The sequence below is a fragment of the Scomber japonicus genome, chromosome 8, assembly GCF_027409825.1.
Source record: "Scomber japonicus isolate fScoJap1 chromosome 8, fScoJap1.pri, whole genome shotgun sequence".
Taxonomy (NCBI): domain Eukaryota; kingdom Metazoa; phylum Chordata; class Actinopteri; order Scombriformes; family Scombridae; genus Scomber; species Scomber japonicus.
The window spans coordinates 15,782,973-15,802,049 of record NC_070585.1 but is presented as its reverse complement, the minus strand read 5'-3'; the positions used below and the strand labels follow the sequence as shown (position 1 = coordinate 15,802,049).

The window sequence follows — 19,077 nt, the reverse complement described above, 5'->3', positions numbered from 1 at the left end:
CTCCTTTTCATTTTACTCTGCCATCAGCTGACCAGGAAACTCCGTTAACTCAGCACAGATCTGAAGCCATTCCAATGTCTCCTCCAGTTACCTTGGCGGTGGTCCATCTTTTGGCTCCTGAACTTGCTCTCGTAGTCCCTGTCCCTTATTCAAATCTCTCTCTACAGTGAACCTCATCCGACCTCTCCCTTTTCAAGTGTTTTGCTCTTTCCTCAGACAGAAAACAGAGAGCCTATTAGATTTCAACAACAACCGTCAAGCCCCCTAATTAAGCTCAAGCTCAAGCTGTCCACTTTCTGCTTCTACCTTCCCTCAAATCTGCGATCTTTACCTTCCTCTAACATGGACTCACTTGTCTGTTTTCTCTATTATCCCCTCTATCTCCTTCTTTATCTTATCCTGTCTCTCTCCTATCTCTGTATGTCTGTGTCAGAGCCTCTGGCCAGTCTGTGAGCCCAGATACATTAGCTGATGTATTGGATGTAAATATGAATCCTCCAGGAAAGTCAGATTGTGGATTACCTTCGCTGTTCTTCTCAGCAGTTCATTATCATGTTCTGTGTTCTACCGTCGGGCTCCTTCTAGTGTTCAACAATGTTTCCACAAACCGCTACCACACTTCCAGGCTCTGAAATACTCCCCCCCCCCCCCCTCTCTCTCTCTGTTATTTCATGGAAGATTGTAAATTATTTAATCGTTGATCTTGAATGTCCCAGAAAGCCCAGGAAGCAATGAGAATAATGATGTATTGTCGTTGTTGTTGCATGTTCCTCATCGTGTTTCTGTAAAAGAGAGATTTACCTGGCCAGGTCTAGCTCTATGCATTTCAAACAGAAAGTGATGCCTATTTGGCTGCTACAATACTTTGTTGCTATGTTGATACTGTCTAGTGTCTTTTTGGTTCTTCTCCCAATCTCAGGAGGTAGGAAGTTGCATTGGAGAGCGATAGCAGTGTAGAAAAACGAACTGCAAGGCCTACAGTCCAAATCTGCAGCGTCTCAGCCAGCTATTCTTTTATTTAATTGGTCAGTAGGGCTGCCAAGGCTGTTTGACTGTGCATGGACACTAGAGGAAGATGCTGCTCCTGAGCTGGGAGGACACATGAAGTCAGGGGAGCATAGAAGAGGCTCTGTTCTGCCTCCCAACATTGGATATGTTCAGTGATTTAAATTGAAATCTTCACCATGTCAACTAAGTGAACTTTTATTTGTAACTTTGAAACTTTAAGTAAAGTGGCACTTTGGGTGTCTTTTGAAACTTAACAGGTCTGTGTCTATGTGTCTGTTCTCCCGGTGTTCCATTTTCAGCCTCACGTATTTCATGTAATTTAACCAAATCAGGATGAAATAAAAACACATCTGTTTCCTCACTGTGAAACCACACACATTGTTATGACTTTCTCATGGTTTTATTTTTCTTGAAGCTCTGATTTCTCTGTAGAAGAACAATCCACCAGCAGCATCTCCTGTTAGAGACGGTAGCAGCAGTAAATGCTCTTATTGCTTGCCTTTGAGAGAGAAGAATTACAAAAGCAGCAGTGCCCAAAAGAACATAAAAGCTTAATGAGTGTTTTAATAAAAAACACTGGATAATGGCACAACTGACCCCACTGGTTTGAAATAGACCACTCAGCTCTTTGGAAACATGTTGTACCAACAATTGGATGTTAGAAAGGACAACCGAATCTTCTGGCTTGAAACAGTACAGTACATTCAGCAGGTCACAACACACTCTGTCAGATACAATAGACAATGGACTTAACTATGTGTATCAAATTATGCCAGAAGCTGTGGAGAGTTTATAATCACCCAATTTTGTGATCCTGGCTAGTGCAGCTTTTTTTTTTGTCCCATGGCTATATAACAAAAGCTGTAAAGAAAACGTCTCATTCATTCCTCTGTTTAATCATGTGCACTGTCTGCTGCTTTATTCTGCATTGTTTTTTAGAGTATGCACATTTTTGATCACGTGGCAGTTTATAGCCCCTCCCAACTTCAAACTTCAGCCACCACAAGACACATTTATTACACACCAGCGCTCACTTTCAATCCTTGTCCTCACGCACGCATGCTCACTCTCATTATTGTTTCTATTTCCCTGCTCTCTCTCCCACTCACTCTCCTGGAGTGACTTCCATCTTCATCTCAGTAAGGGAGGTGCGTGGTTGTGTTTTATCCTCAAGGCACTCCGTTCCTCTGTTTCATTTCTCTATTGGTTGCTTTTTTATTATCCACAGATGGCTGGTCTGTCTCATGGATCCTCCCGTCGGCCAGGGTCTCCATGGAGACCAGTGATTGGTCCCATTTTTGGGACAAAGGGTTTTTAGTCTTAGTTTTGTAGAGAACTGCTGCCTGCTTAAAATGATGCTGGTGAGACTTGTTAGACTGAGTCAAAACAGTAAAGCGGGCCAGAAAACCAAATCAATGAACTAAATGACACTAAACTCTCCACAGAACTGTGAGGCACTGCAGAGTTGGGTGATTGTAGGTTTGTCACTATGGGCGGCACTTTTCATATCACATTGAGTCATTTGATCTACCGCCCATTTAGAGATATTGAGTATAGGTGCTTCATCCACTCAAAACAATCTCCTGTTATATAAAGCTTGACTTTTGGCTGCATCTTCTTAATATTTAGAGGTTTAGAGGGCCATAATAATAAGTACAGGCTGCAAATGGACTCCTCATAATTTAGCTTCATCTTGCATACTGGGCCATGTGCCAAGATTGCCATTTTCGTAGGTGATGAGTCCAAGTGGTTCAGAGTGCTGCTGGTTCTTCCAGGTAGCTTCTCATTGTAACACAACGATTTAAATATGCAACCACATGGGAGTGCAATTAACTACTTGACAGAATAGAAATCCAGTAGTGCCCCAGAGCCCAAAGAACAGATTTGAGGATCACTGGTCTAAAACCTGCCAATGTAATTGGCAGAGACATTGTAATAAGTAGGGATCATCTCTCCCTAATCTGTCACAGCCCACCACTTCCACTCACACTCTCTTTCATGCTCTGCTGCCACTATACCAGCCAGCTTGTGGAGCGTCTGAACAGACCCCCCTATATGCCCCCCAGTGGAGTTTTCTTGGATCGTTTGCGTCAATGTGGTAACCAAAAACACTATTCCAATATGCAAATTTAGAAAGAGATCATACAGTTCTTGTTAACACAATGCCAGTGAGGTCCCTCTGATAGCACTAAATTGCAGGGTGTAACCCTGTGCTAAATAAATTAAACAGGAAACAACTCATAAGCGGTTCCAGTGGCTTCACCCCTGGCAACGGTGATAAATTAAATTGAAACTTTCTGATGAGCAGTCAGGTGAGACCAAACCACATTAAAAGGAGTGTCACATTACCCTCACAGCAATAAATGTATTTACCTATTTGGGTTTTATAATTTGTTTTCTTCTTATCTGATTGGTGCTACTGTATATTTGAAAGCCAGCTCCCACCTTGTCCACCAGGAGCACTAACACTATTGTCACTGTGTTTCTCCCTGAAACAAATCCATTATTTTTCATGCAACACAAATGTGACTTGAATTTCTAAATGCGGTGTGTGGCGCCAGTGCCCTCTGGTGGTGTGCTCCTGGACCAGTTCACATTACAGCTGGTTAAATGTGGTTTTTAGGGGGTTCCCTCTTGGCTTAGGTGTTAAAGGTGATGACCACAGATACAAGTCTGACAATGGACCATTTTTGCATGCCATTTCATAAAACAAAACATAAAATGCCTCCAAAAAGTACATTTCTGATGAATAAACCTTAATGGCAACATTTTATTGGCATCGCTATTATAGTACAGAATCATTTTCTTTTGTAAATATATATTTACAGTTGCATAAATGCAGTAGTTAACATAGTCAAAGCATAGAAGTGACAGTTTGCATAAGAAAGGCAGATTCTGACAATAACCACAAAAGAGAACCATTATCAGCACTTTCACATGCTCATTTGTGTCTCATATAGACTGTTTCTCATAAAATCAGAGATTCAGGAGGGAAAGCCTCCTTGTCTTGATTTTGTATAAAAAGCTTTGGGGTATGGCTGTAGATAAAAGGCACTGGATTTCAGTGTTTACATACTGTTTGTTGCTCTCCAGGGCAATTTCATGCTTATTCATTAAAGGCAGATAATAAGCTGATAAGAGCTATGCACTGGCAACAGCGTCACTGTATATTTTTTTATAACTCTGCCTTGGTTAGATGGAGCTCAGAATTGGTTGACATCTCTTCTCACCATCGGTTACTCTGAGCAGCTACCTCCATATCCACGATTCGAGGAAGTCTACCACTAGCACCCCCTTCCAGGTATCCAGGTCTCACAGTGGGTGTATCCGAGAGCCTCCTCTTGCTCTTGTTTAGGTCTGGATTGAAAGATAAATGAGTTATTCATTTTCATTAGAGAGGGCCAGTGCCACCTACCACCCCAACAGATGGAGAAGCAGATCTGAATCCAAGCCAGGACAGACTTTCACCTGAGATTGCCAGTAACATCTTGCGCCTGGCTCCAAAGGTGGAGACACCCACTTCCTTTAGATCTTCATCAGACAGAGTGAGGAATGTCTGGTAGTCAATCTGAATTAGAAAAGACAGCAGTTGCATTGTGATGCTCATTAATAATGCACAACGCTTTTGGCTGAGGGACAAGAGTGTGTTTGTTTGTTTGTTTGGGGGTGAGAGTGTGTGTTCCTAGCTCTGCAGCAAGTTTTCCCATGCAGACAGCTAAACTTAAAAATCGATTTGTTGAATGTCTAAGTGATGATGAAAATGCTATTTCACAAAGTGACAGCTGCATTCAGAAAAAAATTATCCCTCGTAAGCCTCCACTTACCTCCTGCTGTTCAAACACATCAATGTATTTAATCAAGCCCAATTGGTTGAGCAACTCAGGCAAGTCATCTATCATTTGGGGAGAGGGGCTTCGCCGACTGCATGTGGACGTCCTTCTTGATGAGCACACACCCTCAAAGTAGCCTGGGTAGCTCTCCGCTAAGCATTAAAGGTTAAAGTTCACAGGAGAAAAGTTACAGATGGAAGACAAACAATCTTCCATCTGTAAGTCACAAAAAAACACATTGGTAAGACTTACCTGGTTTGTCAATTCTGTTTCTATTCAATGCAAATGCAGGAAAGGAGGAGGTGGATGAGGAGAAAGTGGACGGAGGGGAGGAGGGAGAGGAGGAAGAGGAGGAGGAAGAGGAGGAGATGGGCAAGGATGAAGACGTGGATCCACGTCTGTCCCTCCAGTTCTCTGAGTTGCTCCCATTATACATCTTTCCAGTCTGAGCAGACCATGACTGGAATGAAACAGAGAGAAATAGTAACATTTTAAATAGTGTTTCTCTAACCTGCAGACATTTCACACAACACCAACATCTTGCACCTCTGTCACTATCACTCCTTTTCATGAGGCAAATGGATCCCAGCAATCATAAACTCTGATGTGAAGTTTTTAGTTGACACAATACTCATAGATCCAAAAAATTAATAAGAAAATCAATTAATCATGTCTTTAAACTTGCTCATTTGCCCCTGTTGGCTGACCTGTGATAGAAGCAGTATCTCACTGGAAATTATCAATGCAGAGCACATAGTGAATGTTTCCTCCCAGCTGCCTGGCTCTCTGAAGAAAATTGAACTCGGTGGAGGAATGCCTCTTGCTCTTATTAACCTAAATGAGCCTGTTTCTCCATCACTGGTTCATGTGCAGTCAGAGAGCGGCCGTTCAGGAGGCTTTCATAGAGCTGAGGAGATGAGCTGAAACAGCTCAGGTAAACAGGAGGCCGAGGCAATGGTATCAGGCTCCAGGTAATTGAGCGTACAAATTGGCAGTGCTTACCACACAGTGAGATAAATGCTTCAAACTGTTAGAGGGCAATACCAATAAATGAGGCTGTGTTAGTTTGCTGTGTTGGGGGGTGTTTGTTACTGCAGATTTGGCAGTTAAGAGGACTTTAGCAAGTTCAGCAAAAGTGTGGAAGTGAAACTTGCTTGAGCTACAATCAGCAGTGATATGAACCATGAAATAGATAGAGATTCATTTCATTACAATTAATTATGCATCAAACTTATTTGTACCTGTTGCTGGCTGGTGTTTGTGCTCAGGTAGGGTTTGTAGCTGCGTCGGCTGATGTTGCGGAACTCTTTGACAGCCTCAGCTGGCATGGATTTGGAAAAGCCGAGGCCACTCCAGGTGTCTGTGGGTGTCTGGACCTCAGTGACAACTGGCTTCCTCTGCATGGCTGAAACAACACACATACACACAGACATAAAATGTAATATGTTGCAATGAAACACTTTCCACTCACTCCTGAGGTAAAAATGTGGCTCTTTAGTAGCTAAATGCTAACTTTCTCTATCTATCATTTAGTCCTGGCCAGGTATAGTGTGCAGTGGAGTTTTGGAGCCAAAAGTAACTAGCTGTTGCATCTGAAAACAGAACAGATGAGAGTGGTAAGATTGAACCAAATAGTAAAGTTGTGGGCCATAAAACCAAATGATTAATGAGCAGAATGATGCTGAAAAGCTCTGTAGAGTTAAGACGAACTGCAGAGTCCAGTGATTAATATCTTTTTGTTACTTTGAGCAACAGTTTTCTCATACATGTAGTAATATGATCAATTATTAACATAAAAATATTGGAGCTGCTTTGAAACTTGTAGCTTCAGTCTGTCCATCGTAAAAATGCACTGCAGGTTTTTTCACTTCTCCCGTACTATTCTGAATTGGACAAGCTTGGTCCAGGTGTTAAATAATGGATCACAAACAGTGCCAAAATGTGACAAACTTAATAGATCTCAAACTGAGACAGACACACACAGTCAAATGACAAACAAGTGACCCTGAGCCTCTTTTGGCACAGGAACAGGATCCATGTGTGAATGTGTGATAAAAACTGTAGCAGCACTCCACAAAGAGTGCGATATCAATAGGATTATAACTGGTGGGTTGTCATTTTTGCACCTATGTGTGTGTGTTTGTGTGAGTAAATGTCCCATTCATATACTGGCATATGGGTGTCTTAATGACTGCGAGGCAGATGGTCCATTCAAACTGCTAATTCATAATCCCATAAAGCAACACTGAGGGAATTTAGCACCATTTGGCACAGATCTTCCCAGTATCTCTCATTGTGCATGATGGATGAGGTTGTGATTCCTGTGTTTGAGTGTCTGTGAGTTTGCACACGTGTCTGAACACGTATGTGCTGTCTGCATTGTGTTTTGGCCCTGTGTGGATTAAATGGGAGTACCACTACTACTCTATTATAACTTTGGCACAGTGCCACCCATTAACAGGTTACCTTCATCAGTTGTCTTGGCAGTGGGTAGCACTGGAAATGGGCCCTTCTATCAAATTCCTGCCTCTGCTGAGGATATTAATGTGTTGCCTCCATAATGCACTTGAATAATAGAATTTTTAAGAAACAATATGACCAAAATGTGTGCACTCAAATAGCAAACAAAATGATTCACTTGTTTTGCTGTGTAAATTGTTTTCCCTTCAGTATAGCTGGCTGTCAAAACAATGTACAGTAAGTATTTTGCACATGATTCTCTGCAACATGTTTCCAATATATTTGTCTCCAATATATAGAAACTGTAGATCAGTACAATTTAAAAAGGGTTTGCTTATCAGTGTCTTAATTGTTGCAGCAGAGACCTTAGCAGAGCTCCAGGGTCCACAGCAATTCAGGAAGAAATATTAAACATTTAGGAGCACTAACCTCTGGTTGCCAGCAGTTTCTTCTTCTCATAGTCATAATCCTACAAAGCAAAAACAGGAAATAGAGTAAGTAAATAATGCATGAAATTGAGTTATTTTTTTCCTCTGGTTACTGAAGACAGGCAGGGGGAACCTAATTTACAAGGGGAATAAACACTCGCACGTGCACAACACATCCTGCTGCTAGGGCGGTAAACTTGTTAATCCTCTGTGCGGTAACCTTTGAGAGTGAGAGATGACAAATATGAGGGGAAACAAACAAACACATAAATCGATTCACGAAATCAAATTGCGCCAGGGTCAGGGACGTTCAAATCAATAGGTTACATAACACCACAAATAAAATGTTGCTGTTTTCAATCTATCTTGTCATCCACAGTTGGCGTAAAATGAACAAAAGTTAATAATGTCTACTATTTTTCTTTCTCATAAGCTTTCTTTCTCTACTAGCAATAATCTCTAAAACACTATTGTGTCATAAGTATCCCTGGCGTTCTTAGAGACTTGATTGTCTGTCCACACTTTTTTTCTCACCTCAGCCTTGTATGAGTCAGTGCAAACATCCTGGACCAGTATCACATCTCTCCTCAGGCTGTTCCTCCGTTCACTCCTCACTCCCTCCATTTCTGTGTTCAGCAGTCTGGCACATTCAGAGAATTCGCATTGACACACACACACACACACACACGCACGCACACACACACACACACAGGAGGGCAACTTTAGGTTAGGCTGTGATGGCTCTGTGCAACATTTAAGGCCGTTACATCTCTATCCCCAGAGCAACAGCGGCAGTTCAATGGAAGGATTTCAAAGACAGTGTTACGATACAATATAATTATGGACTGTATTACAGTAAAGCATAGCTGCTCCACTGAAACTGCAATGTATTTCTACATTATCTGGAAAACCACAAAAGCACAGAATAAAAGACTCAGCAGAAAGCAAATTATAGATGAGGTCGACTAGGTTGGCTTTCTCTAACTCTGTGTAAGCAAGATTTGCAGATTCTGGACAGACCTAGCTGGCACATGCAGGTGTGTGTGTCTTTGTGTTTAAATTAATCACACTGTGACACAACCTTGATCTCCACAAGGATAACCATTTATTTTTAGGTAATGTTGTTTGGTTAAAGTTGGAATTAGAATAAGCCCATCACCTTGACAAAAAGAGGTGTTTCTGTGTTTGTGGATGCTCACCTGTATGTTAATGCCTGTCCTGTTGAATGACGTCTGCCCTGGCCGAAAAACCTGGTGATTTCAGGATTCTGGAGACTCCCTCTCCGACCCATCAATCCCATCCTGCTGTTGGTCACTGCATCACACACCTCAGATGATGTCCTCAAGCTGACCTTGGAGCTCTCATCGTCTGATTGGCCAGACTGGTCCTCATTTTCTAGGATCTGAGGAGGAGAATAAGAGTTAGTATTTAGTGTTGGTTAACAGTTAACAGTATTGGGAAGGATTTAATTTGTATGTTTCGCAGTTTGAATATAAACAGTGAAACACCTTCTCCAGTGGGTGGGTGTCTGTTCCCTTCAGTCCTGTCCTCCCATCCTCAGTGAGAGGGATGAGGCCTGGTGGAGGTAAAGGACGGGGTTTTGTACCTGTTAGCACCTCTGCAGTGGGTGCATGGCCTAATCAACAAGAGCGGCACATAATAGTAAAAAAAATCACATAACCTTTTACTAAAATATAGGCAACAAAGAAAAATAGATACAAGGTATGTTTCTATCCACCTGCTTTACTGCATAGCTTGAAGATCCTAAAAACAACTGAATAAAAATACCATAAATGAAATAAAAACACTTCCAAAAAGTTTTATCTCCTAGATGAAAAAAGTGGTGTGGCAACTAAGGAAGTGTTCACAAACTGAATAAAACTGCATTTTGGAATTTAGGAATATATTGCTGGTTTGTTTCACTGTAGATACAACATCAGAGTACTTCTGCCACTTATAAATACCTCATTCCGTGGATAACTTTAATAATAAAAGATATGTGGACAAAGTACTACACACAAGTTCAGAAGTAGGTGGCTTTACTTACTGGCTCTCTTTTTTGAAACAAGATTGTTTCCACTCTACTCCTCCTTTTGGAAATGTACAGATACATACATGTGCATGCTCACCCTGCTCAGAGAGACCCAGCTGCTGCAGCAACATGTTGAGCCAATAGCTGGTCAGCCCACTGCTGGATAGCATGGGGTCAGAGGTCGTCTCAGTTACCTTGGTAGTTTCAGAGGAATCCAACCCCAGGAGCAGATGGCGGGCCTCATAAAGATATGAGATGTTCCTCTCCAGACCTTTCACCACCACAGACTAAGAAACATACACCAGTGTAAAAGTGAATCTCAAGAAATGTATCACATTACATTTCGTATTTAATCCAGTGGGTATGAAATAAGTAATCACAAACAAACTCTATAATGTAGTTTTAGAACGTGAATTTAAAAAGATGGGACTATAGTGTCCGAACAGAACAACTTAAACACAATTTATTTGTAGATGAAGGTGACTGCCACGGAAAGAAAGTAGCAAAGCTATACAAACTGTACCTTGCTGGTCTGTTTTATTTTGGGTTTGACACTAATGAAGACTCCCAGGTTTTGCATCATCTGAGCCAACTTACAAGGATCTGCTTCCCCATCTTCACGCATGTCAAACATCAAACACACAGGCAAACAGTCCTGGAGTTGAACACATACACCAGACAGAATGGTAAAATTAACAAAAGCTAAAACAAAACTTTTTTTATCACAACATCAGATGAATATATGTAGATTATATCATCAAGAGAAACGAAAAACATAAGAAACAAAAGTGGGGAAAACAGTCTGACATTTAAGTTCACAGAAACAAACACACTGGTACCTATCAATGTTTCTCTGTAACATTACTCCTAAACTATTACAGAACATTTTGTCCTGATTCTTCCCTCAACACAACATTACCATGAGCTGCTGCCGGGCCAGACACACTCCATCAGGGCTGCCCTGGATGAGCAGCGAGGGAGGGCTCTGAGGAGCACTGAGGTCTGGTAAGATGATCTGGGTCTGGGTCTGGTGCATGACGCTCAGAAAGTGAGCTCCATTCTGCCCCAACAAGAAGAGGTGCTGCTGGGAGGTGATATCCAGCTGGCTGTTCACTACACCTGCTGTGACCTCTGACCCAAGAAGCAGGTCCATCAAAATGCAGGTCGCCTTCTGTATACATACAGGACAAGATATGTCTATAGTCACAGCACATATTTCCTCACCACAGTGTCACCATACTTGCTTAGAATATGGTTGTATATTTTTATTTTACTGTACTGTATATTAACTACGTGAATTAAACTTCTCTCCAAGTGGTTTCATGCTTACCTTGACAACAGCTGCATTGCCCTGCAGGCCCCAGACAGTGCAGCAGCTTCCGTAGAAGGAGGGCTGTGCCTGAGGCTGTGGTGGCACGGCCCTAAAGCTCACGCTGACCCCTAAAGTCTGCACTACCTGCTGGATGAGCGGGGAGCCTGCATCTGGAAGAGCCTGCGGCACCAGGCTAACTGGGAGATCGAAGGTCAAAGCCAGTGGCTGCAGGTCCTAGGACAAGAAGATTAGATGGAAAACGTGAGATGGAAAAGAACAGAGACAGAGAAGGCAAACAGACAAAGACAGACGGGGGCTGTTTGATCAATATACCTGTCCGCCCTGTGTCAGCTGTTGCATTAATCATTTTATTTGTCTCTGTGCTTTGACAGGAGTGAAGAAATTGGGTTTTTGAGGCAAATCAAAATCTATCCGCAGGTAAATTTTACATTGACCACTCACTCTTATCCTCCTCCTGGCCTCCTCCACTCCCTCTATGGGTCCAGCAATGGAAACCTGGTAAAAGAAAAAGAAAGACCATTTAAATTATATTTACTGTTGCTGTCTCTCTCACCTGTTACCTATATTTTCAAAAGTATATGAGAATACTACCTGGTTGCTTTTCTCTCCTGTAGCATTGTGGCGGTTGGAGTCTGGGAAATGGATGTGACAGGATGTGACCTCCATCACCTTTTTGATGTTTCCACCACCTTTTCCAATCACATGGGAGTGCTCTGTGTAGGCCACGTCCATCTTTAGAGTCACCTTGTTTACCTGGTTTTCAAACATTTCAATACTTTGTTCATGGGAGCAAATGCAACATGAAAATGTCAAGAAAAAGTTAAGCAAGAAGCAGTTTGATTCCCAAGCCTTTTCCTTTACAATCCTCCTTTTAGGGTGGAGAGGTAACAGTGTAGCAGACATGAAATTATGTAATCACCTACATTGTTAAGAAAAACTGAAAATCAAAGATCATGAGTCTCACCCTGGTTTCCAGGACTTCTAGTATCTTCTTTTTGGCTTCCAAAACATTGGCTCTCTTCCCTTCAACCTTCACATGTGGATCTAGATGGAAATAAGAACTCAGTTTTACAGAGGAGATGTAAAAGTACAGTATTTTGCAAATGTATTGCCATTATCTGAGAGCATAATAATAAATAGATCAATTTGTGGGAAGAATAACAGAGCTACAAGACAAGAAGGAGGAACAACAAAGCTCAGATTTGGTGTGACTGAAATATAAAGAGTTTGTCACCTTTCTTTGACTTAGCTCCAATCTTGAGCTTGGATGGCCATTTCACCTTAGTGTCAGTTTCTTTCATCACCTGTGGAAGCACAAACAATAGAAGAGAGGGAGAAACCAGGACAGAAAACAATGTTGTTATTGTATGCAATGAAGATACACACACACACACACAATCACACACAAATCTGAACACACACGTAAACACCACCACACACATCTTCAGTCTAAGAATACAAAGGTTCATTTGCATCTCAAAGACTGCAATTATCTCCTCCATAAAACCTGTAATCACCGGATGCAGTGTATGGAACAAATGTTAAAATGGTGGCAGAGATGCTCTCGCTGATCTGTAAGCTATATTTAACCAGACTTTACGCACTGGTAATTAGAAATGGCTTCTACTGAACAGATAATTTGCTTCATTGTTTCATCTTTAGGCGTCTAAATTAAATGTGTTAAATGTGTGGAGTTACTACTCACGCTCTCAAAAAACTCCTCGCCTGTCACACCATCTCCATGCTTTGTAGCTGAAAGACAGAATTTTATGCAGGAAGTGAACATAAAAAACAGATAGATAAGATAAACATGTTGTGTGATTTGTCATGTTGTATTTGTCAGCTGCACCATCCAACCTTCCTCTGTTTGTAGTACAAGTGTTCACTCTTAAGCATGTGTGCAATGTCAACATTTAAATGTTGACTGGGCTGAAATTTGCCAAGCGACTAGAACAAGGGGTTGCTGGGAACATAAACAATTTTAAAAGGCCATCGCTCCACAGTGACATTTACAGGGTACGGGGGGAGCCCCAGGAACGCCCTCATCCCCCCCTCATTGCTATGGGTTACACTGGCCAGAGCTGAGGAATGGGAAGAAAACAGTGAGGGGTGGAGAAAGAAGGTGGTGGCTGGGGTGGGGGGTAGGGGCAACCGCAAATTAGCCTAGAGACAGCTAATCACATCAATGGCATTCGCTGACGTAAAGACCTCCCACTTGACCGAAAAATTAAATAACGGCAAAATCAGGAAGGAATGTGTAAAAAAGGCGGGAGGGGACAGAGCTCTCTGATAAGTGTAAAATCTCAAGTGCAGTCTGACAGATTATCACCTAAAGGGATGAGATGTGATATTTACTGCCTCAGTGAGGCTGCTTAAACAGCCTCAAAAGCTCAGTCCCAGCTGCAAAACAACCCACAGTTATCAGAGCTGAATTCATTCAAGCGCCTTCCCGACAAGAGTCAGTGTGAGGACAAATAGACAAACATCAGCCTCTATCTGTGACATTAGCACACTGTCAGAGTTTCCCCAGTAACACGGGGGAGGCATTTGTCATAAACCTGCCGAATAGTGATAACTAACAGAGGCAGTTACCTCTGCTTTACAGACAGGAATGATAATGGAAATAACTTCTGAATGCATAAGCCACTGCAGGTCATAAATCATAGTGATACAGGAACAGTTTGCTGGATGGCAGTTATACTGATGGTGACAACAAGCTGGAGGCCAGCTGGAAGCCCTGACAGACACACAGGGTCAGGTAGATAACAAGGGCTTCAGCGAAGAGCACACAGAGAGGCCATGATAGGCATCACCTGCCGAATAACTTTCAGAAAATGCAGCTTTTAGGGCAGAATGTGTGAATGAGATGATAACAGTGTCAGTGGGAAAACATAGATTTCAGGTGCATGCATTTACAGAAATGTTTTACATCCAGTGTTGAGCCCTCTCAGCTCACTCACCATACAGCATGCTCTCCAGCTTCTTCCTGTCGATCCTGAACCTCTCCTCCACCCACTCAGGGTCCAAACTCTGCCCTCCTGCATTCTCCTGCCCCGGTCCTGAGTTTCCATGGTCTTCCTCCTCTTCTTTTTCCTGCTGGGCCTCACTTGGCTCAGGCTTTGCTGCTGAGTCGGGTTCTACGCTAGTTTCCAAGTCAGGCTGCTGGGCTGCTGTAGTGGCCGGGACCGGAGAGCTCTCCTCTGCAGTGGTGGTGGCCATAGCAGGACTGAGCCTTCGTCAGTGATTGTGTTTGTGTGTGTGTGTGTGTGTGAGTATGGGTGCATGTGTGTGACCAAAGAGACCAGCAGGGAGAGAAAAAAGAGGAGAGAGGGGTTAGAAACACCCCCTGTGCCGTTTCTTTAAATCCCCCGCCCCCTTCACTTAATTTAGTACACAAATCTAACTCTTTCTCTCCCTCCAGGCTGTGTGAGACTGGGAGGATGTGCTGCTATGGCCTTGCACTGCACTGACTAGGATGTATTAGGAGAGTAATTTCTTTACTACAGCACAGGCCATGTCTTCTTTATTTCAGGGGCTCCAGACAGACAAATGGAATCTACAACTAAAAGTGAGGCCTCCTCTCTGAGCAAATCCTCTGTAATCCTCAGTTCAACGTCCAAAGATTATGTGGATAGATAGTAAAAAGCCTACGATAAGACAAGATACACATCTCACCCACAGACACACACACACACATCATGAAAACTCTCTTCACACCAGCACTCACAGCTAACAAAACAAACGGGTCATCCAGTTGGGTCCCACTGCACGTCTTTCCATGTCTGCCCTCCCTCCCCTCTCTCTAAATGAGATGTAGAGGACTTGAGATTCCAGAGGTTGGGGTGAAGGCAGTGGAGGGGTGTATTGCAGCAGTGACTGTTTGGAGGGGGAAGCTTGCAACAATGCTTAGGATTAAAAGAAAAAACTACAATCAGTGGTGGAAGAAGTACTCATATCCTATACTTAAATAACAATACCTACACAACAATGTAAAAATATTCTCTTACAAGTTCAAAATTGGGCTGAAGTATTAGCAAAATGTACTTTAAGTATTTTAAAGCACTTTTCCTGCAGAAAAAAGGCCCCTGTGACTAATATATTACATTATTCTCCCATTGTATTCCATTGTCCTCTACTCTCATCCTGTCAATGCCAGTCTTGTTACCTCTCTCTATGTTGTGTGTCTTGTTTTTTATTGTAATGCTTTTGCTTGCCTTGTCTGTCAAAGCACTTTGTGAACTTTGTTTTTTGAAAAGTGCTATATAAATAAAGTGTATTATTACATTATTATTATTATTATTATTTGACTGTTAATACTGATGTAGTGATGAGTGAAAATGATAGGAGGAAAATTCTGCTACACAAACATGTATTCATTTCTTTTTATTTTCTTTGCTTTCTTTGCACAATATTGGATCATTTCACCTCTTTAAGCCTGGAAATATTAATTACATGAAACCATCTGAGAAGTCTAAAGGGAAAATCTCTCTGGTGGAACTGCTAGCAGCTCATTATACATCTGAAACGTGCCAAATCTTTTTTTTCTTTTTTTTTTGTGATTAACATTTTTTTATTTTCATTATTCAACAATAACAATAACCCCACCCCCCACCCCCAGCAATCAAACCCCTCCTCAGTCATCACCATCCACACTGATCCCTTTCTGGTTACCAACATCTACCATTGTGCTCCTTCATGTACAGCTATTACAGCTACACAAAACATAAAATAACTATTAAATATATATTAAAATATATTAAATAAAACCTTATTTTCTGATTGTTTCACAGCAGTTACGTTCAACAGCACAAATAAACTTCCCCACACTTCCACTCAACCCTGCAGCTCAGCTTCAAACATCTGAATATGAAACGCTGGCGTGCACATGCAGCAGCTTTAGCTTTAATGTAAAAAAGATCTTCTTTATTTCCATCTGTAAAATAAATCAACTATGATCCTGATCCACTTTTACGTCATCTAGAAGTTGCGTCTTATATTGATAAGTAAAGACAGTTAGTTTAGTCGAAGAAACACAATGTAGAAAAAGATGTTTGGTTTATGGTGGAGCAGAGTGGGGCAGAAGAGAAACATGGAGACAGCAATGTAACCTGGCCGCTATGCTACCTCACACCTGCGTGCTGTTATTGGCTGGGGGCTACATCCCCACTGCCCAAAGGTTGACAAGATCCAGAAGAATCCCAAACACAGCAGAACAGTAAGAAAATAAGAAAATACAGACAGAAGGTAGAGTGTAGTATATTTCCTCTTAAATTTCAGTTGAGAAAAAAAATAATCCAACTCCAGATGCATCAAACCACCCAAATCTGCTCTTAACCAGGTGTGCTGAATGATGAATCCCATTTCATTTTAAATTGGAGGCTTATGGCCAATTGTTATTAGCGTAGTTTACACCCCCTAAACAATAAATAAGGGTGGGTGTGCAAAGATTCTAGCACATGTTCATGAATCAGAAAGATGCCACCAAAAAAAGGGGGGGGGGGGGGGGGGCAGCAAGGCTTTATCAGAAATGAAATTGACATACTTATGTTGGACAAACAATTTTTGAACTGTGAAAATTAGATGTATGCTCTCAACCACTCATAATATATTGTCTTACCTAACAGAGCAAAAATAAGAACACATTGGTGAATCCCAGGAATCAATAGGTACTAACAAAATAAGAAGAAATCATAGATACGAATAACAATAATTTGTTCATATATGGCTTCTAGCATGAGGCCCTTTTTTTGTTTGTTTGTTTAGAAAAAATCCTGCATAGTATGCCTTTAAGATCAGTATTTGAGTGAAAACAGACAGCTCCATTTTGTATATTTGCATGCACTGCCTGGAGAAACAAGTAGGCAGTCAGAAAGTCATAAACTTGCGTGACGGGGAGAAAAGGCTTAAAAGTTACCAAAAAAAAGAGCAAATGATATTTCAGAAATTGCTTTGAACTCATTTAGTCCCCTCCCTTCTCTAAATTTCTCAAACTTAAGAGCTCAAGCAGACTGAAACATGGGAAAAACAAACTGCTCAATTAGACGGCGTAGTGGGACTCTGTTTCAAGCTCAGCTCTGTGTTTTCCATATTGCCCAGACAAATTTAGCCCCGGGCGAATCAGCAAACATTTTTTGGCAAAGCAGGGATCTTGCTAACATTACAAACTACTGCAGGCAAGACTTTTCACCAGAGGAGGATAGTTAAGTGAAAGACATGATGACTATGTCACCATGGAAACTGGTCAAGAAGTGAATTATGCTAAGTTTAATCTGAATTCACAACTGCAGATCTCCTCCCCACAGCTCTCTTGTTTAGCCCTGTCTAACTGGAAGAACGTGTGTTTCCAGAAAGTGTCGGTGCGTGCGTCACTGTTTGACTCACAGGCAGAGCAGAGAAAAGCCAAGCTGTCCTTCTGAGTGACTGATGAGCCATGGACGGTTAACTGAATCGACCCCTGAACCCAGGAGGGAAACATGTTTATCTAGATAGACAGATAGATAGGAAGATACTGTAGCCCAGTACTACCCTAAATCCCCTCACTGCCCATGTTACATTTACCTGAGCTGCTTTAACTAGATGTAAACATTCATGACTCCTGACAAAACTGGCATGTGAAAGAGAAGTGCTATAGAAGCACTGACTACAAGATTTAATGGCAAAAAAGTAGTTAATTTTTAATAGACACTGTCGTAAAGCCTAGTGGTCCATATGCCTTATTCATGGCTGTACAGAAACTTCATTTGAAAATAAAATATCGCCTTCCTTGGTGAGCATGCAAGATTTCTACAAATGATTGATTTTAGGAAGCATGATATTCAGTATTCGTATATTCCTTCAGGTGCTGCTGCAGTGAAAAACGGTCAGATTTTGAGATGTGCCCTGAGTTTTAAATAGCATTTTAAACATATAGTTCCCATTTCATTCACCCTGTGCCCTGATATTTGAGCCTTTGTTCAGGTAACACTAATGTGGTGCTGACTCAACTGTTGAGCTTGCTGTTATCTTTACATGTTTAATGGAATATTGTAAATATAATAGCTGGTTCATCACAGTCTTGTTGCTATTTAAAATCAGTTTAAACTTTGTTGCACAAATGCAAGTGAGATATTGTTGTTGTCAGGGCCACAGCTAAGATTCTAAGATTTTAGACATACTATACAACGAATCTTGTTGTGTAAATGTCTGAATAAACCCCTGAGTCATAGGTCTGTTTCCGCTGAAGACACTTTGACATGTCACAGCTGGAACGCACAGGTTTAAATGACAAAATTAAAGATAGCTGAATACCATTTAGCATCCACCACAGCCTTAGTAATAAACACACATTAAAATTATAAAAACAATACAATAATAATAATACCACAGTTGCACCATGCTATTTCAACAGTGCACTTATTTATTTATAATATTACTTTTTAATGTGTGGATTTTTCATTTCATTCCACAACTTTTGCCTACTTAACCATACCAAATGTGTCCCTCACAAACACAAATCAGTGGCAATCTAACAGAAATGGTGTGTTGATGGCTTTTTTTTAAGATAACAACATACGTACATGAAGCAGGAGCAGGATACACTGGTGTATAACCAAAAAATACATCTCTTGTCTAAATGTGCAACACAGAGGAGACCAAGGACAGTTGTAACATGGGACGGATGGTTGTAACCCTTGGAATTCCTCCGATCAGAAACAGAGTGATTACTGTCACTGTGCACATGCTCAGTTACAGTAGATTGTCTTCTTGCTTGCAAAAAAGGAGCCATTTGAAACTCCCAGAGAAAATGATATACTGTCCTAAGATCAAATATCTAGGAATCCAAACAAGTATTATTAGAATCACTGCTTTGTAAGCTAAAAATACAAATGACTAACATGTGTCAAACTAATAGTCAGGCTAGTTCACATGAAGTGAAAATATGGCTGGCGATACTACACCAATTCATTTTACAGTGTAAAAAACATAAAAAGATTACATGAGTTGGAT

The 19,077-nt window shown here is 41.4% G+C and overlaps 1 protein-coding gene across 1 annotated transcript; it reads right to left on the bottom strand.

Annotated features, from left to right (window-relative positions):
* Positions 1 to 3,768: 3,768 nt before the first annotated feature.
* On the bottom strand, positions 3,769 to 14,310 carry bicc2 (bicaudal C homolog 2). The gene is made up of 19 exons (XM_053324015.1): positions 14,052 to 14,310; positions 12,797 to 12,843; positions 12,326 to 12,395; positions 12,056 to 12,135; positions 11,683 to 11,844; positions 11,533 to 11,586; positions 11,089 to 11,304; positions 10,678 to 10,929; positions 10,282 to 10,413; positions 9,856 to 10,045; positions 9,235 to 9,362; positions 8,926 to 9,128; positions 8,261 to 8,366; positions 7,728 to 7,767; positions 6,080 to 6,243; positions 5,091 to 5,298; positions 4,833 to 4,990; positions 4,477 to 4,576; positions 3,769 to 4,365 (listed from the first exon to the last, which is right to left on the bottom strand). Exons 1-19 carry the CDS (start codon positions 14,308 to 14,310, stop codon positions 4,235 to 4,237), a joined length of 2,700 nt encoding a protein of 899 aa, XP_053179990.1. The 3' UTR covers positions 3,769 to 4,234.
* Positions 14,311 to 19,077: the final 4,767 nt, after the last annotated feature.